Source organism: Gaeumannomyces tritici (assembly GCF_000145635.1).
Source record: "Gaeumannomyces tritici R3-111a-1 unplaced genomic scaffold supercont2.6, whole genome shotgun sequence".
In the NCBI taxonomy this organism is placed as follows: Eukaryota; Fungi; Ascomycota; class Sordariomycetes; order Magnaporthales; family Magnaporthaceae; genus Gaeumannomyces; species Gaeumannomyces tritici.
The window spans coordinates 1791319-1814207 of NW_008804550.1; the positions used below are offsets into that span (position 1 = coordinate 1791319).

The 22889-nt window shown below is 45.7% G+C and overlaps 8 protein-coding genes across 8 annotated transcripts; 2 read left to right on the forward strand and 6 right to left on the reverse strand.

Annotated features, from left to right (window-relative positions):
- Window positions 1-3220: 3220 nt before the first annotated feature.
- Window positions 3221-3541, reverse strand: GGTG_10986 (hypothetical protein; the record flags this gene model as incomplete). The annotated part of the gene is made up of 1 exon (XM_009228865.1): window positions 3221-3541. A coding segment is annotated over one exon (321 nt), but the record flags the coding sequence as incomplete, so codon positions are not given.
- Window positions 3542-3918: 377 nt separating this feature from the next.
- On the reverse strand, window positions 3919-4690 carry GGTG_10987 (hypothetical protein; the record flags this gene model as incomplete). Its single annotated transcript, XM_009228866.1, has 2 exons — window positions 3919-4117; window positions 4620-4690. The coding sequence occupies 2 exons, from the start codon at window positions 4688-4690 to the stop codon at window positions 3919-3921; spliced, it is 270 nt and encodes an 89-aa protein (XP_009227130.1).
- A 5317-nt stretch (window positions 4691-10007) lies between these two features.
- Window positions 10008-11023, reverse strand: GGTG_10988 (hypothetical protein; the record flags this gene model as incomplete). The annotated part of the gene is made up of 4 exons (XM_009228867.1): window positions 10008-10091; window positions 10269-10391; window positions 10629-10713; window positions 10953-11023. The coding sequence occupies 4 exons, from the start codon at window positions 11021-11023 to the stop codon at window positions 10008-10010; spliced, it is 363 nt and encodes a 120-aa protein (XP_009227131.1).
- Window positions 11024-12345: 1322 nt separating this feature from the next.
- On the reverse strand, window positions 12346-13337 carry GGTG_10989 (hypothetical protein; the record flags this gene model as incomplete). The annotated part of the gene is made up of 3 exons (XM_009228868.1): window positions 12346-12899; window positions 12984-13104; window positions 13179-13337. The coding sequence occupies 3 exons, from the start codon at window positions 13335-13337 to the stop codon at window positions 12346-12348; spliced, it is 834 nt and encodes a 277-aa protein (XP_009227132.1).
- Window positions 13338-14388: 1051 nt separating this feature from the next.
- GGTG_10990 (hypothetical protein) lies at window positions 14389-17095 on the forward strand. The gene has a single exon (XM_009228869.1). The coding sequence runs from the start codon at window positions 14487-14489 to the stop codon at window positions 16797-16799; it is 2313 nt and encodes a 770-aa protein (XP_009227133.1). The 5' UTR covers window positions 14389-14486; the 3' UTR covers window positions 16800-17095.
- A 92-nt stretch (window positions 17096-17187) lies between these two features.
- Window positions 17188-17535, reverse strand: GGTG_10991 (hypothetical protein; the record flags this gene model as incomplete). Its single annotated transcript, XM_009228870.1, has 1 exon — window positions 17188-17535. One exon carries the CDS (start codon window positions 17533-17535, stop codon window positions 17188-17190), a length of 348 nt encoding a protein of 115 aa, XP_009227134.1.
- Window positions 17536-18293: 758 nt separating this feature from the next.
- GGTG_10992 (hypothetical protein) lies at window positions 18294-20462 on the forward strand. Its single transcript, XM_009228871.1, has 2 exons — window positions 18294-19468; window positions 19568-20462. The coding sequence occupies exons 1-2, from the start codon at window positions 18704-18706 to the stop codon at window positions 20249-20251; spliced, it is 1449 nt and encodes a 482-aa protein (XP_009227135.1). The 5' UTR covers window positions 18294-18703; the 3' UTR covers window positions 20252-20462.
- Window positions 20077-22388, reverse strand: GGTG_10993 (high-affinity nicotinic acid transporter). The gene is made up of 4 exons (XM_009228872.1): window positions 22004-22388; window positions 20950-21905; window positions 20661-20853; window positions 20077-20582 (listed from the first exon to the last, which is right to left on the reverse strand). The coding sequence occupies exons 1-4, from the start codon at window positions 22168-22170 to the stop codon at window positions 20417-20419; spliced, it is 1482 nt and encodes a 493-aa protein (XP_009227136.1). The 5' UTR covers window positions 22171-22388; the 3' UTR covers window positions 20077-20416.
- Between the last annotated feature and the right edge of the window lie 501 nt (window positions 22389-22889).

The following is a 22889-nucleotide window of genomic DNA, read 5'->3' on the forward strand; positions in this document are numbered from 1 at the left end:
GCCGGGCCTTTTTTTTAAACGCCCGCAATAAATTTGCCGGGAATACGTTATATATCCGGTAATTTACCGAAAGCTTTAACCGGAACGCCAAACCGGCTAACCCAACCACTTTTAAAATTTGGAAAGGTCCCAACCATTTGTTCGATAACTTTTTTAACGGCCTTTTTATTTTAATGTTCGCCGTATTTAGCAATACCTAATTACCCACCCCGAAAAGCACCGGGGTTTTGCCTTTATTATAGTACTTTTTGTACATATTATTCGCTTTTTTTAGCAATTTTTTGGCTTGCTTTTTAATTGCTTCCAAAGCCCTCGCCTTAACCTTAACCGTTGCCAAAGGTTTTTTTTTAATTACCCAAAGGTTATAAAGCTTTTGTAAGTAAAACTTTATTAACAAAAACGCCGGGGTTTTTTACAACCCTAAATGCACGCTCGTATTATGCATTTACATTGCCAGGTACAATAACGACGCCCAATCGTTTTGCTTTTCGTAGCAAAAATACCGGAAGTAATGCTTTATTGCTTGGTTCGTTCGTTCCGTTTGCCCGTCGGTTTAAAAATGGTATGCTATCGATAGCTTTTTTACAACCCTTAAATATCCGGCAAAGGTTATTTAAAACCCGTTTGTAAATAGCTTGTCCCGGTTTAATACAATCCTTTTAAGCATTTCCAGCAACCCCTAAACGTATGCAAATAAAAGGTTCCCCAATCCTTTATTAATTAATTTCGTAAACGTTAGGATAAAAAAACTGTATTTAATAAACCGGTTAACTATTACCAATATTGCGTCGCGCTTTTTGCCGGTTTTATTTATTAACGTTAGGAATTTTCCAATAAAATTTATTAATAACTTTTGTCCCGGGCGGTTTGGCACGGGCAAAAATACTAGCAATTTATAAAGTATTTATATTTTCGGCTTTATTTATTGGCATATTTAATACGTCCGTACGTATTTGCGTACGTTTTTAACCATACCCGGTTATTTAAATTACCGTTTAAACTTTTTTAAAATTTTAACTATGCCTTTGTAACCCCCCGTCGGGTTATCGTATTATTTTTAAAGCATTGCCCGTTTAAGCGGTGCTAAATTCGGAACTTAAATTTTTCCTTTATACCTAAATAGGCCGTCGTTAATTTTTTAAACGTTAGGCTTGTTTTTCCAAATGCCGTTTTAAACGAAATCGTCCTTTATTTATATTTCGAAAATGCGCTTTAATATCGTTTTGGTATCCTTTTTAATAATGGTTGTCCTTACGTAAGTTACTTTTCGAAATTTGGCCAATAAATCGCTTCGGAATTCCTTTTTTGCTATATCGGCCTCCCCGTCCATTGGTATATCTTAAAAACGTTTTAACAAATTATCCGCGGGGTTCCGGTATCCTGGCTTCCATTTAATCGTAAAGTTATACTTTGCTAAATTTTCGAACCATTTTGTTTGGCGCTTTGTTACTTTTTCCTTTATTAAAATATGGGTATGGTTTAAATAATCGGTAATTACCCTAACAATTTTTTGTAAATAGGCCAAATAATACCGTTACTTTTTAAAAGCTTTTACAATCGCTAGCAATTTTAAATTAAAAATTGCATAGCGCAGCTTTTTTTATCGTAGCTTTTTTAACATGTAAGCTACCGGGTGTTACCGGCCGTCTTGCAATTGCAATAGTACCGCCTTTATCGCAAAAGCCGAAACGTTAATCCGCACGCATAACGGTTTTAAAAGGTTAAAATGCACTAATACCAAAGCTTTCGTAAATAATAACTTTAATTTGCAAAAAGCCTTTTTCGCAATATTTTTTAAGTAAAATACGGTATTTTTGCTAAAAAAGTCCGTTAAAAGCACAATAATTTTCGCGTAGCCCTTTACGAATTTCCGATAATACCCCGTAAAATTTAAAAATATTTGGATATTTTTAACGCTTTCCGGTATTTTTTACTTTAAAATCGCAACAACCTTATCCGGCAAAATTTCGACCCCAAATTTGGTTATTTTAAACCCTAAAAAATTAATATTATCCGTTTTAAATTTGCATTTGGCCGGGCTAACGTAAAGTTTAAACCGTTCGAATCGCTTTAGCACCGTTTTTACTGCCTCGCGGTGCTCCTTTTGTATTTTCGAAAAAATAAAAATGTTATCCAAATATACAATGCAATTACTATTAATTAATTTTCCAAACGCTATATTAATAAAACTTTAAAACGTTATTGGGGCGTTGGCCAAACCGAAAGGCATTATTAAGTATTTGTAATGTCCATATTTGCAACGAAAAGCAATTTTTTACTCGTTTTTTTATCGGATCCGTATTTTGTAATAAGCGTTTTTTAAATTTAGCTTGGTAAAGTATTAATTTTTAAACATTCGGTTAAGTATTTTGTAAATTAGCGGAAATGCTAGCCGGTTTTTTTTAATAACTTTATTAAAACCCCGATAATCGATACAAAAGCGAAGCTTCCCGTTCTTTTTTAAAACGAACAAAATCCCGGCGCCGGCGGGGCTAATTAAATGCCAAATCCAACCCTTTGCTATAGCTTCGTCGAAATACCCCCGAAAGGTTTTTAATTCCTTTTTGGATAAAAAATAAATGCTTTCGTAAAGCGATATCGTTCTTTTTTCCAATTCGATCGCGTAATTCCAACCTATATGTTTTAGCAAAGGGTTCGATTTATAAAATTGCGCATATTTTATAATTATCCTTTTAATTTATTTCGGGAAAGCTTTTAGCCTTTCCCCGGGGTTTTCCGGGGTTTCCGAACGTGCAACCGTTAGCACGGCTATCGCTTATCCCGATTGGATTAATTTTTTAGCTATTTCCAACGAAATTATTTTAACTTTTTTGGTAATTACCGGAAACCTTTACCTTATATCCCCAAACCGGATTTTAATATCCTTTTGTTAAAATTAAAGCATGCTTAACGTAATGTCGTACCCGGCCTAAAGCATTACCACGTAAAATATTATTAATTTTCGGGTTATTTTTTAGCTATTCGTTACCCGAATTTTATATTTTTTTACCCTTAGCGTAAGCATGCGTTTTTTAATATCGAATTACGCCAGGTAACCCCCGTTTAGCACCGGCGTTTTTTTTGCTTCCATTAAAAAACGGTTGTGCAATAAATTAACGTTGTTTTTATTATTAACCAGCGCTTTTAACTTTACCCGGCAACCGTTAATCCGTAAATACATTTCGGTTTTTTAGCGCGTTTTGGCCGTTGGGGCGCACCTTTAAGCCCCGGTGCCTAAACGGCCAAATAGCGGTATTAAGTTAAGTAGCGATATTTTGCTTTTTTTGGGGCACGCCGGCCGGATATAGCTTAGCTCCCCATACCCGTAATACCGTACTTTGGGCCTTTTCCTTTTCGCTTTTTGTATGGTTGCTAAGGCTAACGGGGTTTTCGGGTTATCCGTCCGTATTTTGCATATTGTAACGATATGGTTTAATTGCCCGCATTTAAAGCAAGTAACCGGTTTTTTAAAGGTTAAAATATTTGTATCCCCCGGGGTCCTTTTATGCGGTCCCGATATTATTTTTGCTTTAAAGGCTTTAGCTTGCAATTTTTTTATAATGTAAAAAAAGCTTTTAAATATTACCCGTTTTTGGATTTCGGGGCGAAACCGGTTAAAAAGTAATGTTATTTTTGTTTATTTAAATGCTAATTCGGAAAAATTATTTTTTACCAAATCCTAACGAATCCGGAACGCTTCGAACGATTTGTAATTTTTTTGTTTAATAGCGGTATTTCCCGCGAACTTTTTAATCGCCAATTATATCCGCAAATCGGGGTTTTTCGATTTTGTTTAAAGCTACCGCGAAAAATCGGCCCAAATAAACGATATCCCGGTATTTGGGTAATACATTTGCTTGTATTTTGTTCATTATGCCCGCCGACGATGGTCGAAAGTGCTAAAGGTTATTTAAACTTTTATACGGTCCTTACCGTAGCGTTCCTTTTCGCTTTTAAAAATAAATTTGTAATTGTTAATATAATGGGCAATATTTTGCCAAATTGCCGATTTTTTAAATATAAAAAGTTTAAAAATAACTTTGCTTTACGTAAAACCTTCCCGTTATTTAAAAGTATTTTTTTATTTTTATTTAAATTTTTATGCGCATGCTTTAATCTTTTGTTTTGGATTTTTTAAATTAAACGGGCGCGTTTGCTTTAGGCTTTTAGCGCGTTGTTTATTTTTTGCAATTTTTTTACGAAAAGGTTTTCGAAATTGTTAGGAATTTGCGGGGTTTTTTTGGTATTTTGTTCCGGTGGTTTAACGGCCTTTTCCAACGTGCTTAATATAGCGTCGGGCGTTATTGTAAGCGGTGCGAAATTGCGAATGCCCTTTTTAAGCTTGTTCGATCCTTTCCGGTAATTACCCGGGCTTATTCCTTAAATAAAAAAGGTATAAAAAAAGGAACAATATGTTAGGGGTTAATCGGTGCAAAGGCGGGTAATTACCGGGTTACGGGCCGAATGCGGTGTTTTTTTTGTTAAATTTCCGTAAATCTTTTACTAAAAGTGCTATTATTAATAAAAATTGTTCTTTTTTTAACCTTCCCTTTTTTCGTGCCTTTTCGGGCACCCGGGGTCGGTTTTTTAAATTTTCCGCGTTTTAAGCGCTTTCGTACAATTTAAGCTTTATTTTATTTTTTAATTTCGCCATTATGCTTTGGCCGCGATATTGGTAGCTTGCTGGCATGTTTCCGGGGGGTTCGTGCCCGGTTAGCTGCCAGCGCCCCCTTCTTCCTTTTTTGCCGGGCGGTTTTGCCCGTGCATTTAACGCTCCCCGCTTTTTGCCGGGCGGTTTCGCCCGTGCTTTTAACAATTACGGGGTTCGCCAAATGCATTTATTGCAAAAACGTAATTAGCAACAAGGTTTATATCGAGCTTTCCGAATGGTTTTGGGAAATAGCCCAAAATTTTAACAAAATCCTAAACGTTATTTACAAACGGTTTTTTAAAGCAATACCGGAGCTTTTCGAAAAGCTTATTAAAGCCCAATTTCGCGCTTGCAAAGCTATCCAAAAAGCTAAATCTTTCCATACCATATCGGCCGAATAGCTTGCGCGCTACGAGCGTTAAGCCGTTGTTTAAAAGCGCATCGAACGCAAAACTGCCCGCATTGCAATATTGGAAGTTACTTAAAAAATGTTCCAATATTTCCGCACCATTTCCATTTAAACAAAAAAGCAAATTTAGGCTTTAGCTGCCATTAAAAACCGTTTTAACGAAATAAAAGCGTTTTTTAAGCGTTTCGAAAAAGGTGTGGTTGCTTTTTTTGGTAGCATTGCCGTTAGCTTTGCCGCAATTGCGGCGCATTCGAATACCCAAGCTTACAGCCGCGCGGCTCCCCGTAAGGACACGGCGTTCTTCGAAATGCCGGGATATAATAAAAACCTGGTTTCCGGAAATATTGGTTCCTTTAAATTTGGCTATTAATCGATTTTCCTTACATATTTTCCTAATTAATTATTGGTATTTCCTTTTTAAAAAGTGGTTAATTTTAAGTTTTTTCGTTAATTTGTTATAATTATAATTATAATTTCTTTTCGTTATGCTGCTTTTGCAGCATTGCGAAATTTTGGTATCCATATTTACTAATTAAGCTTTAATGTTTTAATAAATAATTTCCAAATGCTTTTTTTTTGTTCCTTTAATGGGTTTAAATACCGTTAATATGCATTTGCCGCTACCCAAACGCTTAGGCCCGTCCGCCATACCATTCGGAAATTTTTTTACTTTTTTTTCGGGCAAGCAATGGTATTTTTTACCATAACGTACATTTAAAATGCGGTAATTGCTTTAACGTATTGCGTTAAGCATGCCCTTTACGGGCTTTCCGAAATGTGCTATACTTTGCATGTTTTTTGGAATTTAAATATATCGCACCATTAATTTAAAACGTTCCCCGTATTATACCGTTTTTATTTAACTTTTTGTTTATAAAGCACAATATTTTACGGTTATTACAAACCGTTTACGGGTTTTTTACGTTTTTCCCCGGTAACCAGCCGGTTCGGCACGTTAAAACATTCTTTTGGGCCTTTTTTTTGGCCTTTATTACTTTTTTCCTGTAATACCCCCATCCTTTCCGGGTATTTACCCGCTAAGGTCCGGTATTTTCCTTATCCTGTAAGTTTGCTTTTAATAAGCTTGCTTTATACGTTTAAATAATTTTTTTCGTAATATCCTTTTTTGGAATTTACAAATTTTCCAATTCGTTGTAATTTATTCATTTAACCAAATATTTTCGTTTTTGCAAAAGCCTTTTATATTTTAGCAAAACTTTTACTTTAAAGCGATCCTTTTTTTTTTTTCGATTTTTGGTTTTTTTTTTTGGTTTTTCGTTGGGCTTTTTTTTAAACGCCCGCAATAAATTTGCCGGAAATACGTTATATATTCGGTAATTTACCGAAAGCTTTAACCGGAACGCCAAACCGGCTAACCTAACCATTTTTAAAATTTAAAAAGGTTCCAACCATTTGTGCAACAATTTTTTTAACGGCCTTTTTATTTTAATATTCGCCGTACTTAGTAATACCCAATTGCTTACCCCGAAAAGCACCGGGGTTTTGCCTTTATTATAATACTTTTTGTACGTATTATTCGCTTTTTTTAGCAATTTTTTAGCTTGCTTTTTAATTGCTTCCAAAGCCCCCGCCTTAACCTTAACCGTTATTAAAGGTTTTTTTTTAACTACCCGAAAATTATAAAGCTTTCGTAAGTAAAACCTTATTAACAAAAACGCCGGGGTTTTTTGCAACCCCAAATGCACGTTCGTATTATGCACCCATGCTGCTAAATGCAATAGCAACGCCCAATCGTTTTGCCTTTTGCAACAAAAGCACCGGAAGTAATGCTTTATTGCTTGGTTCGTTCGTTCCGTTTGCCCGTTGGTTTAAAAATGGTATGCTATCGATAGCTTTTTTGCAACTTTTAAATGTTCGGTAAAGGTTGTTTAAAACCCGTTTGTAAATAGCTTATTCCGGTTCGATATAATCCTTTCGGGCGTTTTTAGCAACCCCCAAACGTATGCAAATAAAAGGTTTCCCAATTTTTTATTAATTAATTTCGTAAACGTTAAAATAAAAAAGCTATATTTAATAAACCGGTCGACCATTACCAATATTGCATTGCGCTTTTTACCGGTTTTATTTATTAACGTTAAAAACTTTTCGATAAAATTTATCGATAGCTTTTGTTCCGGGCGGTTTGGTACGGGCAAAAGTGCTAATAGCCCGTAAAGTGCTTGTGTTTTTAGCTTTATTTATTGGCATATTTAATACGTTCGTACGTATTTGCGTACGTTTTTAGCCATACCCGGCCATTTAAACTGCCGTTTAAGCTTTTTTAAAGTTTTGGCCATGCTTTTGTAACCTTTTATCGAGTTATCGTATTGTTCCCAAAGCATTATCCGTTTAAGCGGTGCTAAATTCGAAATTTAAATTTTTTTTTGTGCTTAAGCAAGCCGTTGCTAATTTCCCAAACGTTAAATTTGTTTTTCCAAGTACCGCTTTAAACGAAATCGTTTTTTGCTTATATTTCGAAAATGCGCTTTAATATTATTTTGGTATTCCTTTTAGTAATGGTTGTTTTTACGTGGGTTGCTTTTCGGAATTTAGCTAGCAAATCGTTTTGGACTTTTTTTTTTGCCATATTAGTTTTCCCGTTTACGGGCATGTTTTAAAAACGTTTTAACAAATTATTCGTAAGGTTCCGGTATTTTAGCTTCCATTTAATCGTAAAGTCGTACTTTGCTAAATTTTTAAACCATTTTATTTAGCGCTTTATTACTTTTTTTTTTGTTAAAATATAGGTATGGTTTAAATGGTCGGTAATTATTTTCATAATTTTTTGTAAATAAGCCAAGTAATGCCGTTACTTTTTAAAAGCCTTTACGATTGCTAGCAATTTTAAATTAAGGATTGCATAGCGTAGCTTTTTTTGTTGCAGTTTTTTCGACATGTAAGCTACCGGGTGCTACCGGCCGTTTTGCTGCTGCAATAGCACCGCCCTTATCGCAAAAGCCAAAGCGTTAATCCGCACGCATAGCGATTTTAAAAGGTCAAAATGCACCAATACCGAAGTTTTCGTAAATAGCAATTTTAATTTGCAAAAAGCCTTTTTTGCAATACTTTTTAAGTAAAATACGGTATTTTTACTAAAAAAATTCGTTAAAAGCATAATAATTTTCGCGTAACCTTTTACGAATTTCCGATAATACCTTGTAAAGTTTAAAAATATTTAAATGTTTTTAACGCTTTCCGGTATTTTTTACTTTAAAATCGCAATAATTTTGTTCGGCAGGATTTTAACCCCGAATTTGGTTATCCTAAACCTTAAAAAATCGATACTATCCATTTTAAATTTGCATTTGGCCGGGCTAACGTAAAGCTTAAACCGTTCGAATCGTTCCAGCACCGTTTTTATTGCTTCGCGGTGCTTTTTTTATATTTTCGAAAAAATAAAAATATTGTTTAAATATACAATACAATTGCTATTAATTAATTTTTTAAGCGCTATATTAATAAAGCTTTAAAACGTTGTTAAAGCGTTGGCCAAACCGAAAAGCATTACCAAGTATTCGTAATGTCCATATTTGCAACGGAAAGCAATTTTTCATTCGTTTTTTTGTTGGATCCGTATTTTGTAATAAGCGTTTTTTAAATCCAATTTGGTAAAGTATTGGCTTTTAAACACCCGGTTAAATATTTTGTAAATTAACGGGAATGCTAGCCGGTTTTTCTTAATAATTTTATTAAAACCCCAATAATTAATACAAAGGCGGAGCTTCCCATCCTTTTTTAAAATAAATAAAATTCCGGCGCCGGCGGGGCTAATTAAATGCCGGATTTAACTTTTCGTTATAGCTTTATTAAAATATCCCCGGAAGGTTTTTAATTCCTTTTTGGATAAAAAATAAATGCTTTTGTAAAGCGGCATCGTTTTTTTTTCCAATTTAATTGCGTAGTTTTAGCCTATATATTTTGGCAAAAGGTTTAATTTATAAAGTTGCGCATGTTTTGCAACCATTCCTTTAATTTATTCCGGGAAAGCTTTTAACCTTTTCCCGGGGTTTTTTGGGGTTTTTGGGCGTGCAACCGTTAGCACGGCTATCGTTTGTCCCGATTGGATTAGTTTTTTGGTTATTTCCAACGAAATTATTTTAACCTTTTTGGTAATTACCGGGAACTTTCATTTTATATCCCCAAATTAAATTTTAATATCCTTTTGTTAAAGCTAAAGCATGCTTAACGTAATGTTGTACCCGGCCCGGGGCACTATTACGTAAAATACCATTAACTTTCGGGTTATTTTTTAGCTATCCGTTACCCAAGTTTTGTACTTTTTTACCCTTAGCGTAAGCATGCGTTTTTTGGTATCGAATTACGTTAAGTAGCCCCCGTTTGGCACCGGTATTTTTTTTGCTTCCATTAAAAAACGGTTGTACAGCAAATTAACGTTGCTCCCATTGTTAATTAGCGCTTTTAACTTTACCCGGCAACCGTTAATTTATAAACATACTTCGGTTTTTTAGCGTATTTTAACCGTTAAGGCGCATTTTTAAGCCCCGGTGCCCGAACGGCCAAATAGCGGTATCGAATTGGGTAACGATATTTTGCTTTTTTTAAGGCACGCCGGCCGGATATAGCCCAATTTCCTATACTTGTAGCACCGTACTTTGGGCCTTTTTCCTTTTGCCCTTTATGTGGTTGCTAGGACTAACGGGGTTTCCGGGTTATCCGTTTGTATTTTGCATGCTGCAACGATATGGTTTAATTGCCCGCATTTAAAGCAGGTAACCGGCTTTTTAAAGGTTAAAACATTTATATCCCCCGGCATTCCTTTATGCGGTTCCAATATTATTTTTGCTTTAAAAACTTTGGCTTGCAATTTTTCCATAATATAAAAAAAGCTTCCAAGTATTACCCGTTTTTGGATTTTGGGGCGGAACCGGTTAAAAAGCAATATCGTTTTTATTTATTTGGGTATTAATTCGGAAAGGTTATTTTTTATTAAATCCCAATAAATCCGAAACGCTTTAAACAATTTGTAATTTTTTTATTTAATAACGGTATTTTCCGCAAGCTTTTTAATTGCTAATTACATTTGCAAATTGGGGTTTTTTAATTTTGTTTAAAGTTACCGCGAAAAATTGGCCCAAATAAACGATACCCCGGTATTTAAATAATGCATTTGCTTATATTTTGTCCATTGTACCCGTTGCCGATAATCGAAAGTGCTAAAAGCTATTTAAACCTTTATACGGTTTTTACCGTAACGTTCTTTTTTGCTTTCGAAAATAAATTTGTAATTGCTAATGTAATGGGCGATATTTTGCTAAATTGCCAATTTTTTAAACATAAAAGGCTTAAAAGTAATTTTGCTTTACGTAAAACCTTTCCGTTGTTTAAAAGTATTTTTTTTATTTTCGTTTAAACTTTTATGCGCATGCTTTTACCTTTTATTTTAAATTTTTTAAATTAAACGGGCGCGCTTGCTTTAGGCTTTTAGCACGTTGTTTATTTTTTGCAGCTTTTTTACGGAAAGGTTTTTAAAATCGTTGGAAATTTGCGGGGCTTTTTGGTATTTTGTTCCGGTGGTTTAGCGGCCTTTTCCAACGTGCTTAACGTAACGTTAAGCGTTATTGTAAGCGGTGCAAAGTCGCGAATGCTTTTTTTAAGCTTGCTCGATCCCTTCCGGTAATTACCCGGGCTTGCCCTTAAATAAAAAAAGTGTAAAAAAAGGAACAATATGTTAAGGGTTAATTGGTGCAAAAGCGGGTGGTTACCGGGTTACGGGCCGAATGCGGTATTTTTTTTATTAAGCTTCCGTAAATTTTTTACCAAAAGTGCTATCGCTAACAAAAATTGTTTTTTTTTAACTTTCCTTTTTTTTGTGCCTTTTTGGGTACGCGGGGTTGGTTTTATAAATTTTCCGCGCTTTATGCGCTTTCGTACAATTTAAAATTTACCCTATTTTTTAACTTCGCCGTTATGTTTTGGCCGCGATACCGGTAGCTCGCCGGCATGTCCCCGGAAAGGTCCGTGCCCGATTGGCTGCTAGCGCCCCCTTTTTCCTTTTTTGCCGGGCGGTTTCGCCCGTCTTTTTAACGCTCCCCGCTTTTTACCGGGCGGTTTCGCCCGTGCTTTTAACAGCCCGCAGCTGCTTTTTAAGCCAAAGGTCCTTTTGCTTGCGAAAACGCTCGAAACGGTTATTTAAAGCGCAACGCTTAGCTTTAACAACCCGTACTTCGGTTTCGATTTTTTGGTATTAAAAACCGATAAAACGCAATTGTTTAAGTAAAAAACCCAAAATGTTATAGCTAAAACGGTTGCAAACAAAACATTCCACGCAACGAAAGGAATCCTGCGGAAAAATAAAACAGGTATTTTTTTTAAAAACGTTCCGATAAAAAGAATAGGAATTTATATCGATAGCCGATGCAAAAACCAAAGCAAAAAGGTTTTTGCGCCAAAGGGTCGAGCGCGCAAAGCGTTTTTGTATTCGACCCGACATTGTTAAAAAAAAGGGACGGTTAAACAGTAAGGAAAAATAGTACTTACGACTAACAATGGGAAAAATGGACGTAAACAGGCCAAAAAGGCTTGGCCGGTGGAAAAGGGACTTAATGTTACAACCAACAACCACCCGGCCGGAACAGGAAGCTAAAAAGGCGAAGGGTAAGCAAGCGCTTGCCCCTTACCAAAAAAAGCTTAAGTAAGCCGCCCGTAATTTGTTAATAGGGTTACAAATTATTTAGGTAATTTGTAATTTGTCGACAAAATTACAGGTTACCACCTTAAAAAGGGGTGGAAACAAGCGTTAGGAACGGGCTATAAAAAGGAAGGGTTTTTTACTGTTTTAAGCAATTTTTGATTAAGGCTTCGGCATTAGTCAAACTTTAGTTAGCTTCCAAGTAACCTTTGGAGCAAGCATTCAAACCGCACCCAGGTTACCTTGTAAATCCCCTCAATCTGTTAAGTTACGTGCTACTGTTCGATACTCCTCTGGTGCCCTACCTTAGGAGCAGAGGCCTGACTGTAACAACGATAAGCTAAAAAATTTAGAAAAAATATATGTTAAAATTTTTGTAAAACATTACGGAAATAAATTTTATTATGTATTTTTACGATTTTATTTTGCTATTTTATTTGCGTTCGAAAATTGTAAGTTTTGGTGGGAAATTGCGTTTGTATCCAGACTTTTGCGGCGTGGCTTTACCAACGAACACAGTCACGTTACTGACAGGCATTGATCGACCAGCAAAAGCACAGATCCTCCGCCCAAACTAGCAGAGGTACCTTGACAGTCTGTGTTGCACTGTGACCCCGCTATTCTGTGGTAGAATAGCTAAAGTCTGTGGCAGTATAGACGTCCCCTAGATTTAAGATTGTCGTTGATGCTTTTTTGGCACAGGGCATCGCTCCGATTCTTGTCGCATAAAATGAAGACTTCGCCGAGAAGACGCCGAGCGAAAGGACTCTGGACGTGGGGCATGATGCAGCTGCGAAGCAAGTCCCAAACCTGTCCGTCGAACTTGTCAGTCGTCTTCATCACCTCGATGACCTGCAAGGCAGGGCCAACCGAAAACACGTGTGAAAGGATGTTGGCTATATAGCCGCGGGCGACGTCGGCAAGCGCGCGGACTTGGTACATGTTGGCAAGTCCGAGGACATGGAGGTGCTGAATCAAAGCTCCCTGGACAACCAGGCTCTTGCTCTTCTCCTGGGAAGAACCAGCAGAGTCACCAGCGTGGACCAAGGCGCTATCGACTACCGGACCCATCTCTTCATCGTTGAACGAGATGAGGTCACCGACAATCGTAGCAGTGTCGTTGTTGGCCTTGAGCTTGTTGGTGTCTCCATCAGTGAGCTCCAAGGCACTGGTTGCCGAGTGGACTGGCTCTGGCGTGGCGGTTTTTACGGATATGTTCGCAGCTGGTTAGTAGGTATCCAAATGATCTTTCTCAATATAGAATTTCTGCTTACCATTCTTTGTTGCCATTGCGAATGGGCAGGCATAGCTCTCTGTGTAAAGGTACTCCAGCAAGTACTCAACCGCGGACGATGAGAACGCCGAGTTCACCTGGATCATGCACTTCCCGCCGACCTGATTCGAATGAGTGGGTGGTTTTAGCTTACAATTTAGGGATTCAACATCCGACGAGCGTGTGATCTGCAAACCTCGGCCAGCTCGCCTAACTGGATTAACTTCTCCAAGACCGGCGAACGTGTCATCACGACAAGGCGATGTGCGGGGAGCTCCCTTCCCTGGGAGACGAAGATGAGGTCGTTGAACCTCATCGACGCCTTGAGCGTCGCTCCGAGCGACGATCGTATCATGTTGCGAAGATAATACGATTGGGATATTTTTCGTGTGTTGTCTGAAAGCGCAGGCCTTTGGGTCGCTTGTGGTAGCCTGAACCTGGCGCGGTGCGGGATGGTAGGTTGAAAACGAGAGATACAGAGAAAAAGTCGAGCAGGCTTGAAATAACAAAGGGAAGGTGCGGGTGATGTGCACAGATGGGCCCAGGTCCCAAAGAAAGGGACAACATGCGCATGGGAAAAGGGAACATTCTTCAATGTTCCCAAGCCCGGACAGGAAACGGGAAGCTTTTGATTTAAAGTTTTGAAAGCAATAAAGGACATTCATCAGTCGTAAAGGCATATCCGGCTCGCCATATACGCAAGTTCTTTTGGTTAAATCCCGCGGTTGTGTGTGCCAAAAGGGAGATGATTTAGCACCCATCAAAAATTAAGAAACTAGGCAGATGTATGGGAACCGAGTGCCCAGTTACCTGCTTTTATCCTTCCCTTGAGCTATGCGAATTTATCACAACCGCGTGCGACAGAGAGGTTCTTCAGCAGCTGGTAGCATTCCAAGGAAAAATAAAAAGGAATGAAAGAGAAAACAAGTTAAGGTGTTGGAAAGGCGGAAATTTCGACCATATATAAAGGGAAGCAAGGTGTAGCACACAACCTTACGTCCCATGATTATATTGATGACACAAAAGAGATAAATGGTATAACGGACAGCGAACTGCCTATCAAGTTTTTCAGCTCCCCCAAATATTCCTCGTTAACCCACTTGTTATTTTGCGTGAGCAAGTCTTCTTATTTCTCTCATTCTCTATCCTTCATCAATGTTTTTATCGCCCAGTGTGGCTGCCCTCTGTAGGTCGGTCATAAGCAACGCGCGAATGAAAAATGAGCTACGCGCGTTATTGGCTGTTTCATATCAACCCCGCTCTTGGGCGCGGGAGACAGTCAGGTTCAATGTGCACAATGTGGCTTAAATGCCCCTCTCCGAGCCTATAAATTCGCGAGCCGCGGCCTGTCAGCATCTGTCGTATGTCCCCCGAAAACCCCTAGATCCGCCGCTATTTGCAGCTGTCCATCCTCAACCTCTGTCGTGTCACCTAGACCAATTAGTCTCCTATCCTTAATTACCCTGCAAGTTGAAGACACCCATTAGACCATTCGCCCGCCCAAATGGCATTCTCAGCGCGAGAGATTGACGGGACAATGCATTTGGGAAACCCAGCATATGCTCATTTGCTTATGGTCCCCCGCGGGCAGGAAATGTGGACCAAACTCACCCGGGATGTAGACTCGAGCAGCCCAGATGCATCGGGGCTGTGTACAGTCTGCCGGAAAGTCGACTTTTACGAGCTCGCGTTCGGGTTGGGCTGCGGATGCCATCAACAGGAACGCAGCCAGCTACGCTCGACTGCTTTGGTTCCTGTACGGAAACAAAACCAAACTTCGGATTCGGGGAATGGGTTAGCGGCCATGTTCATGACATACGAGATTGGCACCCTGCGAGGCGTGGCGCGGAACGCTGGTACCTGCCACGGGTGCGACTTGATCTTGTCAGCGGCACGCTACGGTGTTGATCCGACGGACGAGAAAAGCCTTGATCACGAGGTCTGCATCCACCACGATGAGCTAGCTGCCATCATTGTCGGAAACTGGTTCGGGGGCTCCTTGGCGCTGGTAGACTCCCCCAAGAAGCTCGGCCATGCAAGGATCCTCCCTCCTCTCCGAGGGAAGACCGTGGCAAGGGTCTGGGAGCCTAGGGTCGCGAGAGAGGTGCACCCGGAGATCGATGTTGGGCTGATTAGGAACTGGATGCGGCACTGTGACACGACCCATGGGGCAGATTGTGCAAAGATGCAGCTTGGGGAGGCGGCCAAGATGCGCTGCATCGATGTCCAGGAATACAGAATCACGGCGGTGACTTCGGAGGAGAAGTATCTGGCCTTGTCTTATGTTTGGGGCACGGCTGGCCAGCCTTGCCTCAGAACCGAAAACCTGAAGGAGTACTCGGAGCCGCAAGGCCTACGAGAGGTGGCCCTCCCGCGGACGATCCGCGAGGCCATCGAGCTCACTGCTGCGCTGGGTGAGCGCTATCTCTGGGTCGACTCGCTGTGCATCGTGCAGAACGATCCCATCGACAAGAACCAGCAGCTCTCCATCATGGACGCCATCTATTCAGTGGCATCCGTCGTACTGATTGCCGCTTCGGGCGCCGACTGCTGGGCGGGCCTGCCGGGCGTGGCTTCGAACCCGCGCACCTTGGTGCCCCAGTGCATCCGAACCGTGAACGGAAATCGCCTCGCCGTGGTTGCGCCATCGCTGGTAAAAGCCATCAAACACAGCCAATGGAACACTCGCGGCTGGACGTACCAGGAGGCAAAGCTGGCCCGTCGCACACTCGTTTTCACGGACCGGCTGGTCTACTGGGCCTGCCAGGTTGACTCGTGGCGCGAGGATTTAGAGCTGGCGCGAGACCATGACGGCGACGGGGACAGTGGCAGCAACGGCAGAGCCTGCCGGGCATGCCCGACAGCGCCTCCGAGATGCCCGGTGGATAGCCAGAACTCGTTCTCGACGGTAGACCCGGACGGGGTGGTCAAGTGCCCGATTGACAGCTACTGCGAGATGGTGGCCAACTTCTCGCGCCGCCGATTCACCAATCAAGGGGACGCGCTCTGGGCCTTCAGCGGCATGCTCAAGTCCTTCGCCAGAGGCATGCCCAACGTCCACATCTGGGGCCTGCCTCTCCAGGAGCTCGATATTGCCATGGTCTGGCAGGAACACCACCTCTGCCCATGCCCGCACCCGCGGCGCCAGAGGTGCGAGGTCGCCGCCAAGAACGGGGTGGTCCGCACCCTACCCTTCCCGTCCTGGTCGTGGCTGTCTTGGCAGGCCGCCATCAGGTACGACGAGCACCTGTGCGACACCATCGCCTCCGAGGTTGAGTGGCACGATCCCGTGGACGCGCCGGACGCCTTCTGGGACATTCCGCCCCGCAAGGCATCAGGCGAGGCCGGCACCGATGGCGCGCTTGATGGCTCCGCGTCTTCGCCCAAGGACATGTCGTATGGACTTCTGAAACTCACTGCGAGTGTTGGCAAGATCACAGTCCGACAGCAAGTACAATGGCGTAATCAAGACGGCAGCAAGGCTCAAGGGGACTACTACTGTATTGCGACCATGCATTCGGCTTCAGATGAGCCGCTGGGCAAGGTCTGGCTCTTGGAAAGCTATTTTGGTGGCCTGAAGGAGAGGCAGGCCGATGTTGTTTTGTTGTCGACAAACCTGGGAGTGGACGAGGAGCAGCTCAAACGGATGGAAACCAACCATGATCATTCGTTGGACGTAGAGCGAAGTCCCCAGTCGCAAAATGTCATGTTCATTCGGGAGGAAAATGGCATCACATATCGGGTTGGTTTGGCCAAGATTGCCAAGGGCGCATGGGAAACCTGTCAGTCCAGCAGGAGGACATTGGTACTTGGGTGACGACTGATACCGAGATGGCTCGGTTCGTTGTGGATACCTGCAGAAAGCCCTCCAGGGATTACAGGATAGCAACCGCCTGAAATTTGAGGCCAACACACCTTGCCTTGACCGAACTCAAGGCCTGCCGATTCACAGTGGTGTTTGACAAAAAGGGCACATTTCATGGCCAAATCACGGCATCCTAGCTACACCTGTGTGACCATGCGGGGTTGCACCATCTGTATTGTTGTGCCGAGAAAATCTTATTGGATAAGAATACAATTGACATCCGGCCTTGATAACACTTCCATCCATCCCAACAAGAAGCAAAAAATGCTTGACCGGTAAGTAACTGGAAATGAGACAAACCACGTCACAAGTCACCCTGTTTTGAGATGAGCTGCGTCGCTTAGCTGCCGTGGTTACCGCCGCCGGGCTTGGTACCCCACGGGAAGATGACCCCGTGCTTCTTGCGGGAAGCGGTAGTGCGCTTTTCCAAATCACCGGTCTCGGGCAGACCTACCCCGCGGCGGGCAAGCTTGTCGGTGCTGTCGATGACGTCGCGGGTGGCGAAGAAGTAGGTGCCGCGCTTCTGGTTGCCGTCGCAGAGGCTGCCGGCGACCTCGGTGCCCGAGGCGTCGACGCAGTGGACGCTCATTCCCCTGGCCGGCTCGGTGGGGGCGGCGGCGGACCCCTCGGCGAAGTAGAGGGCGGCGGCGAGCTGGAGGGCCGGGAGGGAGACCTGCTGGGTCTTCATGGTGGCGGTGAGTTTGCCTTTTTTTTGTGGTGGTTGTTTTGTTGTTGTGGGACGGGATGGGAAAATGGAAGCGATAAGAGGGCGGGTGCGAGAGAAGAGAAGAGGGCAAAGGAAAACACTCAAGGAAAAGAAGAAACAGAAGGAAATGGGAAGCTGCGGTGAGGATGCAGAGTGGATTCTTTGTGTGCGATGATGGGAGAAATGAAGTCGTCAATGGTGGAAGAGATATCCAGACCTTTATACCAGCAAGACGTAGATCCAGTTGCATATCGGACGCTCTTGGTCGGCCGAAGAGAGAGTCCCGAACAGGGAGTCCTCCTTCCGAATGCACTCACGCCATTGTTGTGGCAGCTGAGGCCGAACAGATTGGGGCACAAGCGCTGCGGCACAATTGATACGGGCCTATGGCTGCTGAGGCGTTGGGGACCAACGAGATTGGTAGTTGGCGGGAGGATTAAGGTTGCGGAGTGGGGTAATCAAAGCTCACAGTCAGCAAGAGGCCCGGTCAATTGGCATGTCTGATTGGCTTGCCGTGTGGGAAGGATGAGATGCAATCATCATCAAAGTGGTCGAGACTGCCACATCTGGTGTCTGGTGTGGTGTCACTCGTTGGTGGTGTAGTAGGTGGTGTAGTAAGCTGCAGCGTGGCTGTGGCAGCCGCGGTAGGCTGTGCAGGTACCTGGGCTACACCCAACACCCAACCCGCAGGCGGCTGTGGGGCAGGCTGTGGTGGCTGTGGGGGCGGCTGTGAGAGCAAGAAAGGACCATGCTGGCGATAGTGGCCCAGATCAAGCAGCCAGAACGAACTTGTGGCAGCACCTGTTGTGGCATGGGTTTATTTTCGGAACCATGCGGATATGTGCAGCATCGCCAACAGGCCGGCCCTTGAGCCGCCGTCTATCATTGCGTCAGTTTATAACCTGGCGTCATGGACACCGGAGCTATAGGAGAATTCTCCAAGATCACTTCAAAACACAAACAACCCGACTGCAACCAACTCCTGCCCCTTCCATTCCCTCCGTGATTGCCACTAAGCTGTGTAATCTCTGAGGTTTGCCATTACTTGCTTAATTTCACCTCGCATCGCTCCCTACAACGTTCGTCATCCTTCCGCTTTCATCGCCCTCTAGAAACCCCTTCTATACCTTTCACCCCTTACTCCTCCAACATGCGTCGCGTTCACATCGAGCCCCGCCCCAACTCCAGCCGCCTGGTGCAGAGTCAGGGGCTCGTGTTCAACCAAGATCCTGCCCCCGAGCACCAGCATGAAGTTTACTGGCCCGACGACCGGTACTATTCCTTCACCACCGAAGAGATCAACCTGCTCGAGCGCGCGTCCAGGGACGTGTTCGAAATGCTGTGCGAGGCGGCCGACTACCTCGTCCAAAACCCCCACATCATCACGGGCAAGATGGCCATCCCGGCCCACTGCCTCCGCCAGATCGTCGAGTCCTGGGACAGGGAGCCGGCCTTTGGCAGCGTCTACTCGCGCTTCGACATCTGCTTCGGCGGCCTGGACCACCCGGACCCGCGGCTGCGCGTGCCAAAGTTCTACGAGTTTAACGCCGACACGCCAACCAGCCTGCTCGAGGGCGCGAGCATCCAGTGGTACTGGCTCGAGCAGACGGGCCACGGGCCCGACCAGTTCAACGCCATCGAGGAGTCCCTGGTCGAGGCGTGGCGGCGGAACCTGGCCGAGGCCGAGAAGGCGCTGGGCCACAGGCCAAAGGTGGTCCACTTCGCCTCCATGGGCGACTGCTCGGGCGAGGACGAGGTCAACACCGAGGTCCTCGCCGCCACGTGCGCCGCGGCCGGCTACGCGGTCAAGAAGATCTGGTTCGACCTGATCGCGATGGGCCCCGACGGCCGCTTTTACGATATCGGCGGTGAACACATTGATGTCATATTCAAGCTTTACCCCTGGGAGATGATGGTACGTCGTCCCCCCCATTTCTAATTTGTCTTGCGCGCCTAGCGCAGGCGTTGCTCTAGGTACGTATAGGCACTCGGTGCTAACTCTAGACTGTTTTAGGTAACGGGGAAAGCTGGCGAGGCGTGCTTCGCCGACATGGAAAACGTCGGCAAGAGGGACGAGGCGACGGGCGAGTACGTCGGCGGGACCATCTGGTTCGAGGCGCCGTACAAGATGCTCTGGAGCAACAAGGCCGTCTTCGCCATCCTCTGGGACCTCTTCAAGGACGACCCCAGGGGCCAGTGGCTCCTGCCCACGTACCTCGAGCCCGAGATGCCGGCGGGCATGACGCAGTTTGCGCGCAAGCCCATCTTCGCGCGCGAGGGCGCGGGCGTGACGCTGCGCGGCGGCGCCGACGGGAGCGTCCTGTCCGAGTCGGACGCCGGCGAGTACGGTAAGGAGGGCTACGTGGTCCAGGAGCTGGCGCTGCTGCCGCGCTTCCCCGACGACAGGACCGGCAAGGCCTTCTTCCCGGTCTTGGGCCTGTGGATGGTCGACGGCGAGCCGGCGGGGATGGGCATCCGCGAGGACGTCGACCTCGTCACGGGCAACTGCTCCACCTTTGTGCCGCACGTCATCGAGGATGCGGAGGAGGTCAACTATGAGCGCAAGCCGGTGCCGACGCTCGAGGAGATCGAGGCGGCGCTGTCGATCGAGACGTACCAGAACAAGGCGCTGCTGGGGGATGACAAGGCGCAGGGGGTGTTGCCTTATATCGACAGCGTTGTTGCTTCGGTTGCCTAATATGTACATGGTGTTTTTTTACGATATCCTTTTGCGTTCTATGGCTTCCTCTTTAATCTAGTATCCTGTCTTTGAACAACAGCAACCGATTGTCGCAACCTAATTGTATGAAACAGTCGAGTGGCACGAAGGTGCTAGACTGTGGGTTGGTCTGGCTGCATCACCTTAGCAGGTGTACCTGAACCACGGGACGTTGTCGGCAAGTTCCCTCTCCATTCCCTTCTGCTCCTCGGTGAGCTCGTCGACTCTCAGCTCGCGCGAGATCCCCTCCCTTCTAGCGTTCTCCCTTTTGCACCACAATGACATGAAACCGCTGAGGAAGAATGCCATGCTAGGAGTGCGTGAAAGACGGTGCCATTAGCCAAGTTTGTGTATGCCATTTAGACGGGCAAGACTGTTTTCGGCTTACCTGATGAATCCAATCAGGATGCTGTGCCCGATGATGAATCGCGGCCCGTCGCGGGTCAGGTAGACGTAGGAAGCGATAATGCCGCCGCAATTGCCTCCCATAACCTGCATGGCGATTCCCGTGCCCCTCTTCAGGCTGCCTCCGATGTTGCCGCTGTTCCATGCCAGGCCGAGAGGTATCTGTGGGTATATCCCTGGAGCGAAAAGGGGCACCAAAGGTCAGCACAAATTTCGCCTACAGGACGTGTGACGACCTCACAGGCGAAGAAGGCCAAAACTAGGAAACCCACCAATAGCCGCAAAAACGGTCCCCGCGTACTGGATGGACGCGTCGCCGCTTCCGCAGAGCATGGCGAAGCCCAGGATCCCGACGAGCTGGAAGCCCATCAGGAAGACACCCCGCCTCTGTAGCTTGTCGGCGTAGTAACTAGCACCGATAGTAAAGAAGCAGGCGAAAACATAGGGCGGCACACTCATCAGCTGTGCATTGTTGGCCGTGTAGCCCATGTTCTTGACGATGGTGGGCAGGAAGAGCGAGAAGGAGTAGATGGGGCAGAAGCCGGCCATGCAGATGAGCATGTGGATGTAGATTTTCCAGTCGCGGATGGCCTGCCACACGTACCGGACGTCGAAGTCGTCCGTCAGGTGGCCCGAATCGGCGCGCAGGCGGCGCTGCACCTCGTCCCGCTCGGCGGGGGTCAGAAAGCTAGCCTCGGAGGGGTAGTCGTGGATGGCCCAGGGGGCGGTGAAGGAGACGAGAATGCTGAGCAGGCCCTCGAGGATGAAGATCCACGACCAGGCCGCCAGGCCGCCGACGCCGCTCATCTCGGCAATGCCGCGGGCCAGGATGCCGCCAAAGGCGCCGGCCAGGGTGGCGGCGGAAAAGAAGAGGGCCATGCGGAAGCCGCACTCGGGCCGCGGGTACCACTGGGTGATGTAATAGTTGACGCCTGGGTAAAGGCCGCCCTCGAAGACGCCGAGGAAAGCGCGGGTGGCGAGCATGCCCCCGTAGTTTTTGACGAAACCCTGCCCGATCATGGAGGCGGACCAGCAGACCATGATGAAGGTGAGCCAGAGCGAGGGCCGCACGCGCTTCATCATCATGTTGCTCGGGATCTCGGCCGCGATGTAGAAGGGGAAGAGGATGGCGAGGCAGTCGTTGTACTGCAGGCCCTGGAGGTTCAGGTCCTGCTCGAGGTGGTCGAGGCGCGCATTGCCGATGTTGGTGCGGTCGAGGAAGCAGAGCCTGGGAGGGAGGGAGGGGCGCCAGCCGGTCAGTTTTCGGATTATAAGCAGGAAGGAGGTGCCGTCCAGACAAGCTGCTGCGATGGAAAGCCGACGCACAGATAGATCAGCGACATGAACGGGATGATGTGCCGGTCCAGCTTCCGCAGCAGCCGCTTCGTCGCGTGCTCGTCGAAACCTTGGGCCTCAACCGTCACCATGGGCACCTCGATCGACTCGGCCTGCGACACTTCTGGCGGAGATAAGGGTTCTTTCTTTTCCGACATGGTTGCGGCGCCTCCGGGAACGGTGATTGCCGGAATATCGGGATCGAGCGCTCCTTAACACGCCCGTTGCACTCGAAAGTGTGGTTTTCTGCAGCCACAAAGCCGGTACTTTATCTGTAGTACCTGCAGTGTGCAGATGGCGTGCCTCGTGCCTGCGTAGAACAGACCAGTGCGCCCACCGTCCTAGGCCTGCTCGTCCTTTATACAAACCACACTGCAGTCGCGGAGGCCATGTAAGCAACCGGCGCCGGGGGTGCGATGGCGCACGGCAGGTCTAGATCATGCAGGCCGCCGACTCGACGATAGTTGACCCATCATGGACCCTGCCAGTAGGCGCTGATGGTGCGCCCTCGACGCCCAACAAAAGAGGGGCGGATAGAGATAAGCTGCCATCAAGGGCCAGTGCGAGCAGGGCCGCGGTAGGATCAGCTACATGTGGCCGGGCGGCCATTGGCTCGGAAGATGAGGGCATCAAGTATTGCAACCGTGACGTTACACGGCAGCATGCGGGTGAGACCGCCGGGGGTAAGGGGGTACACCTGCCACGCATTCCCGGGGACACCTCGGTACTTGTTTCTCGCTTGCTCGTCGCTCAGTGCTCGGCGTGGCTTGGTGATCGCCGCCGCTAGCGGGAGTCAGCTTACTGACGACGCCGCACTGGCTATAGATAACGGGGGTTGGCAAGCGCCCAAGCAGTTTGCTAGCCATGGCACCAGCCG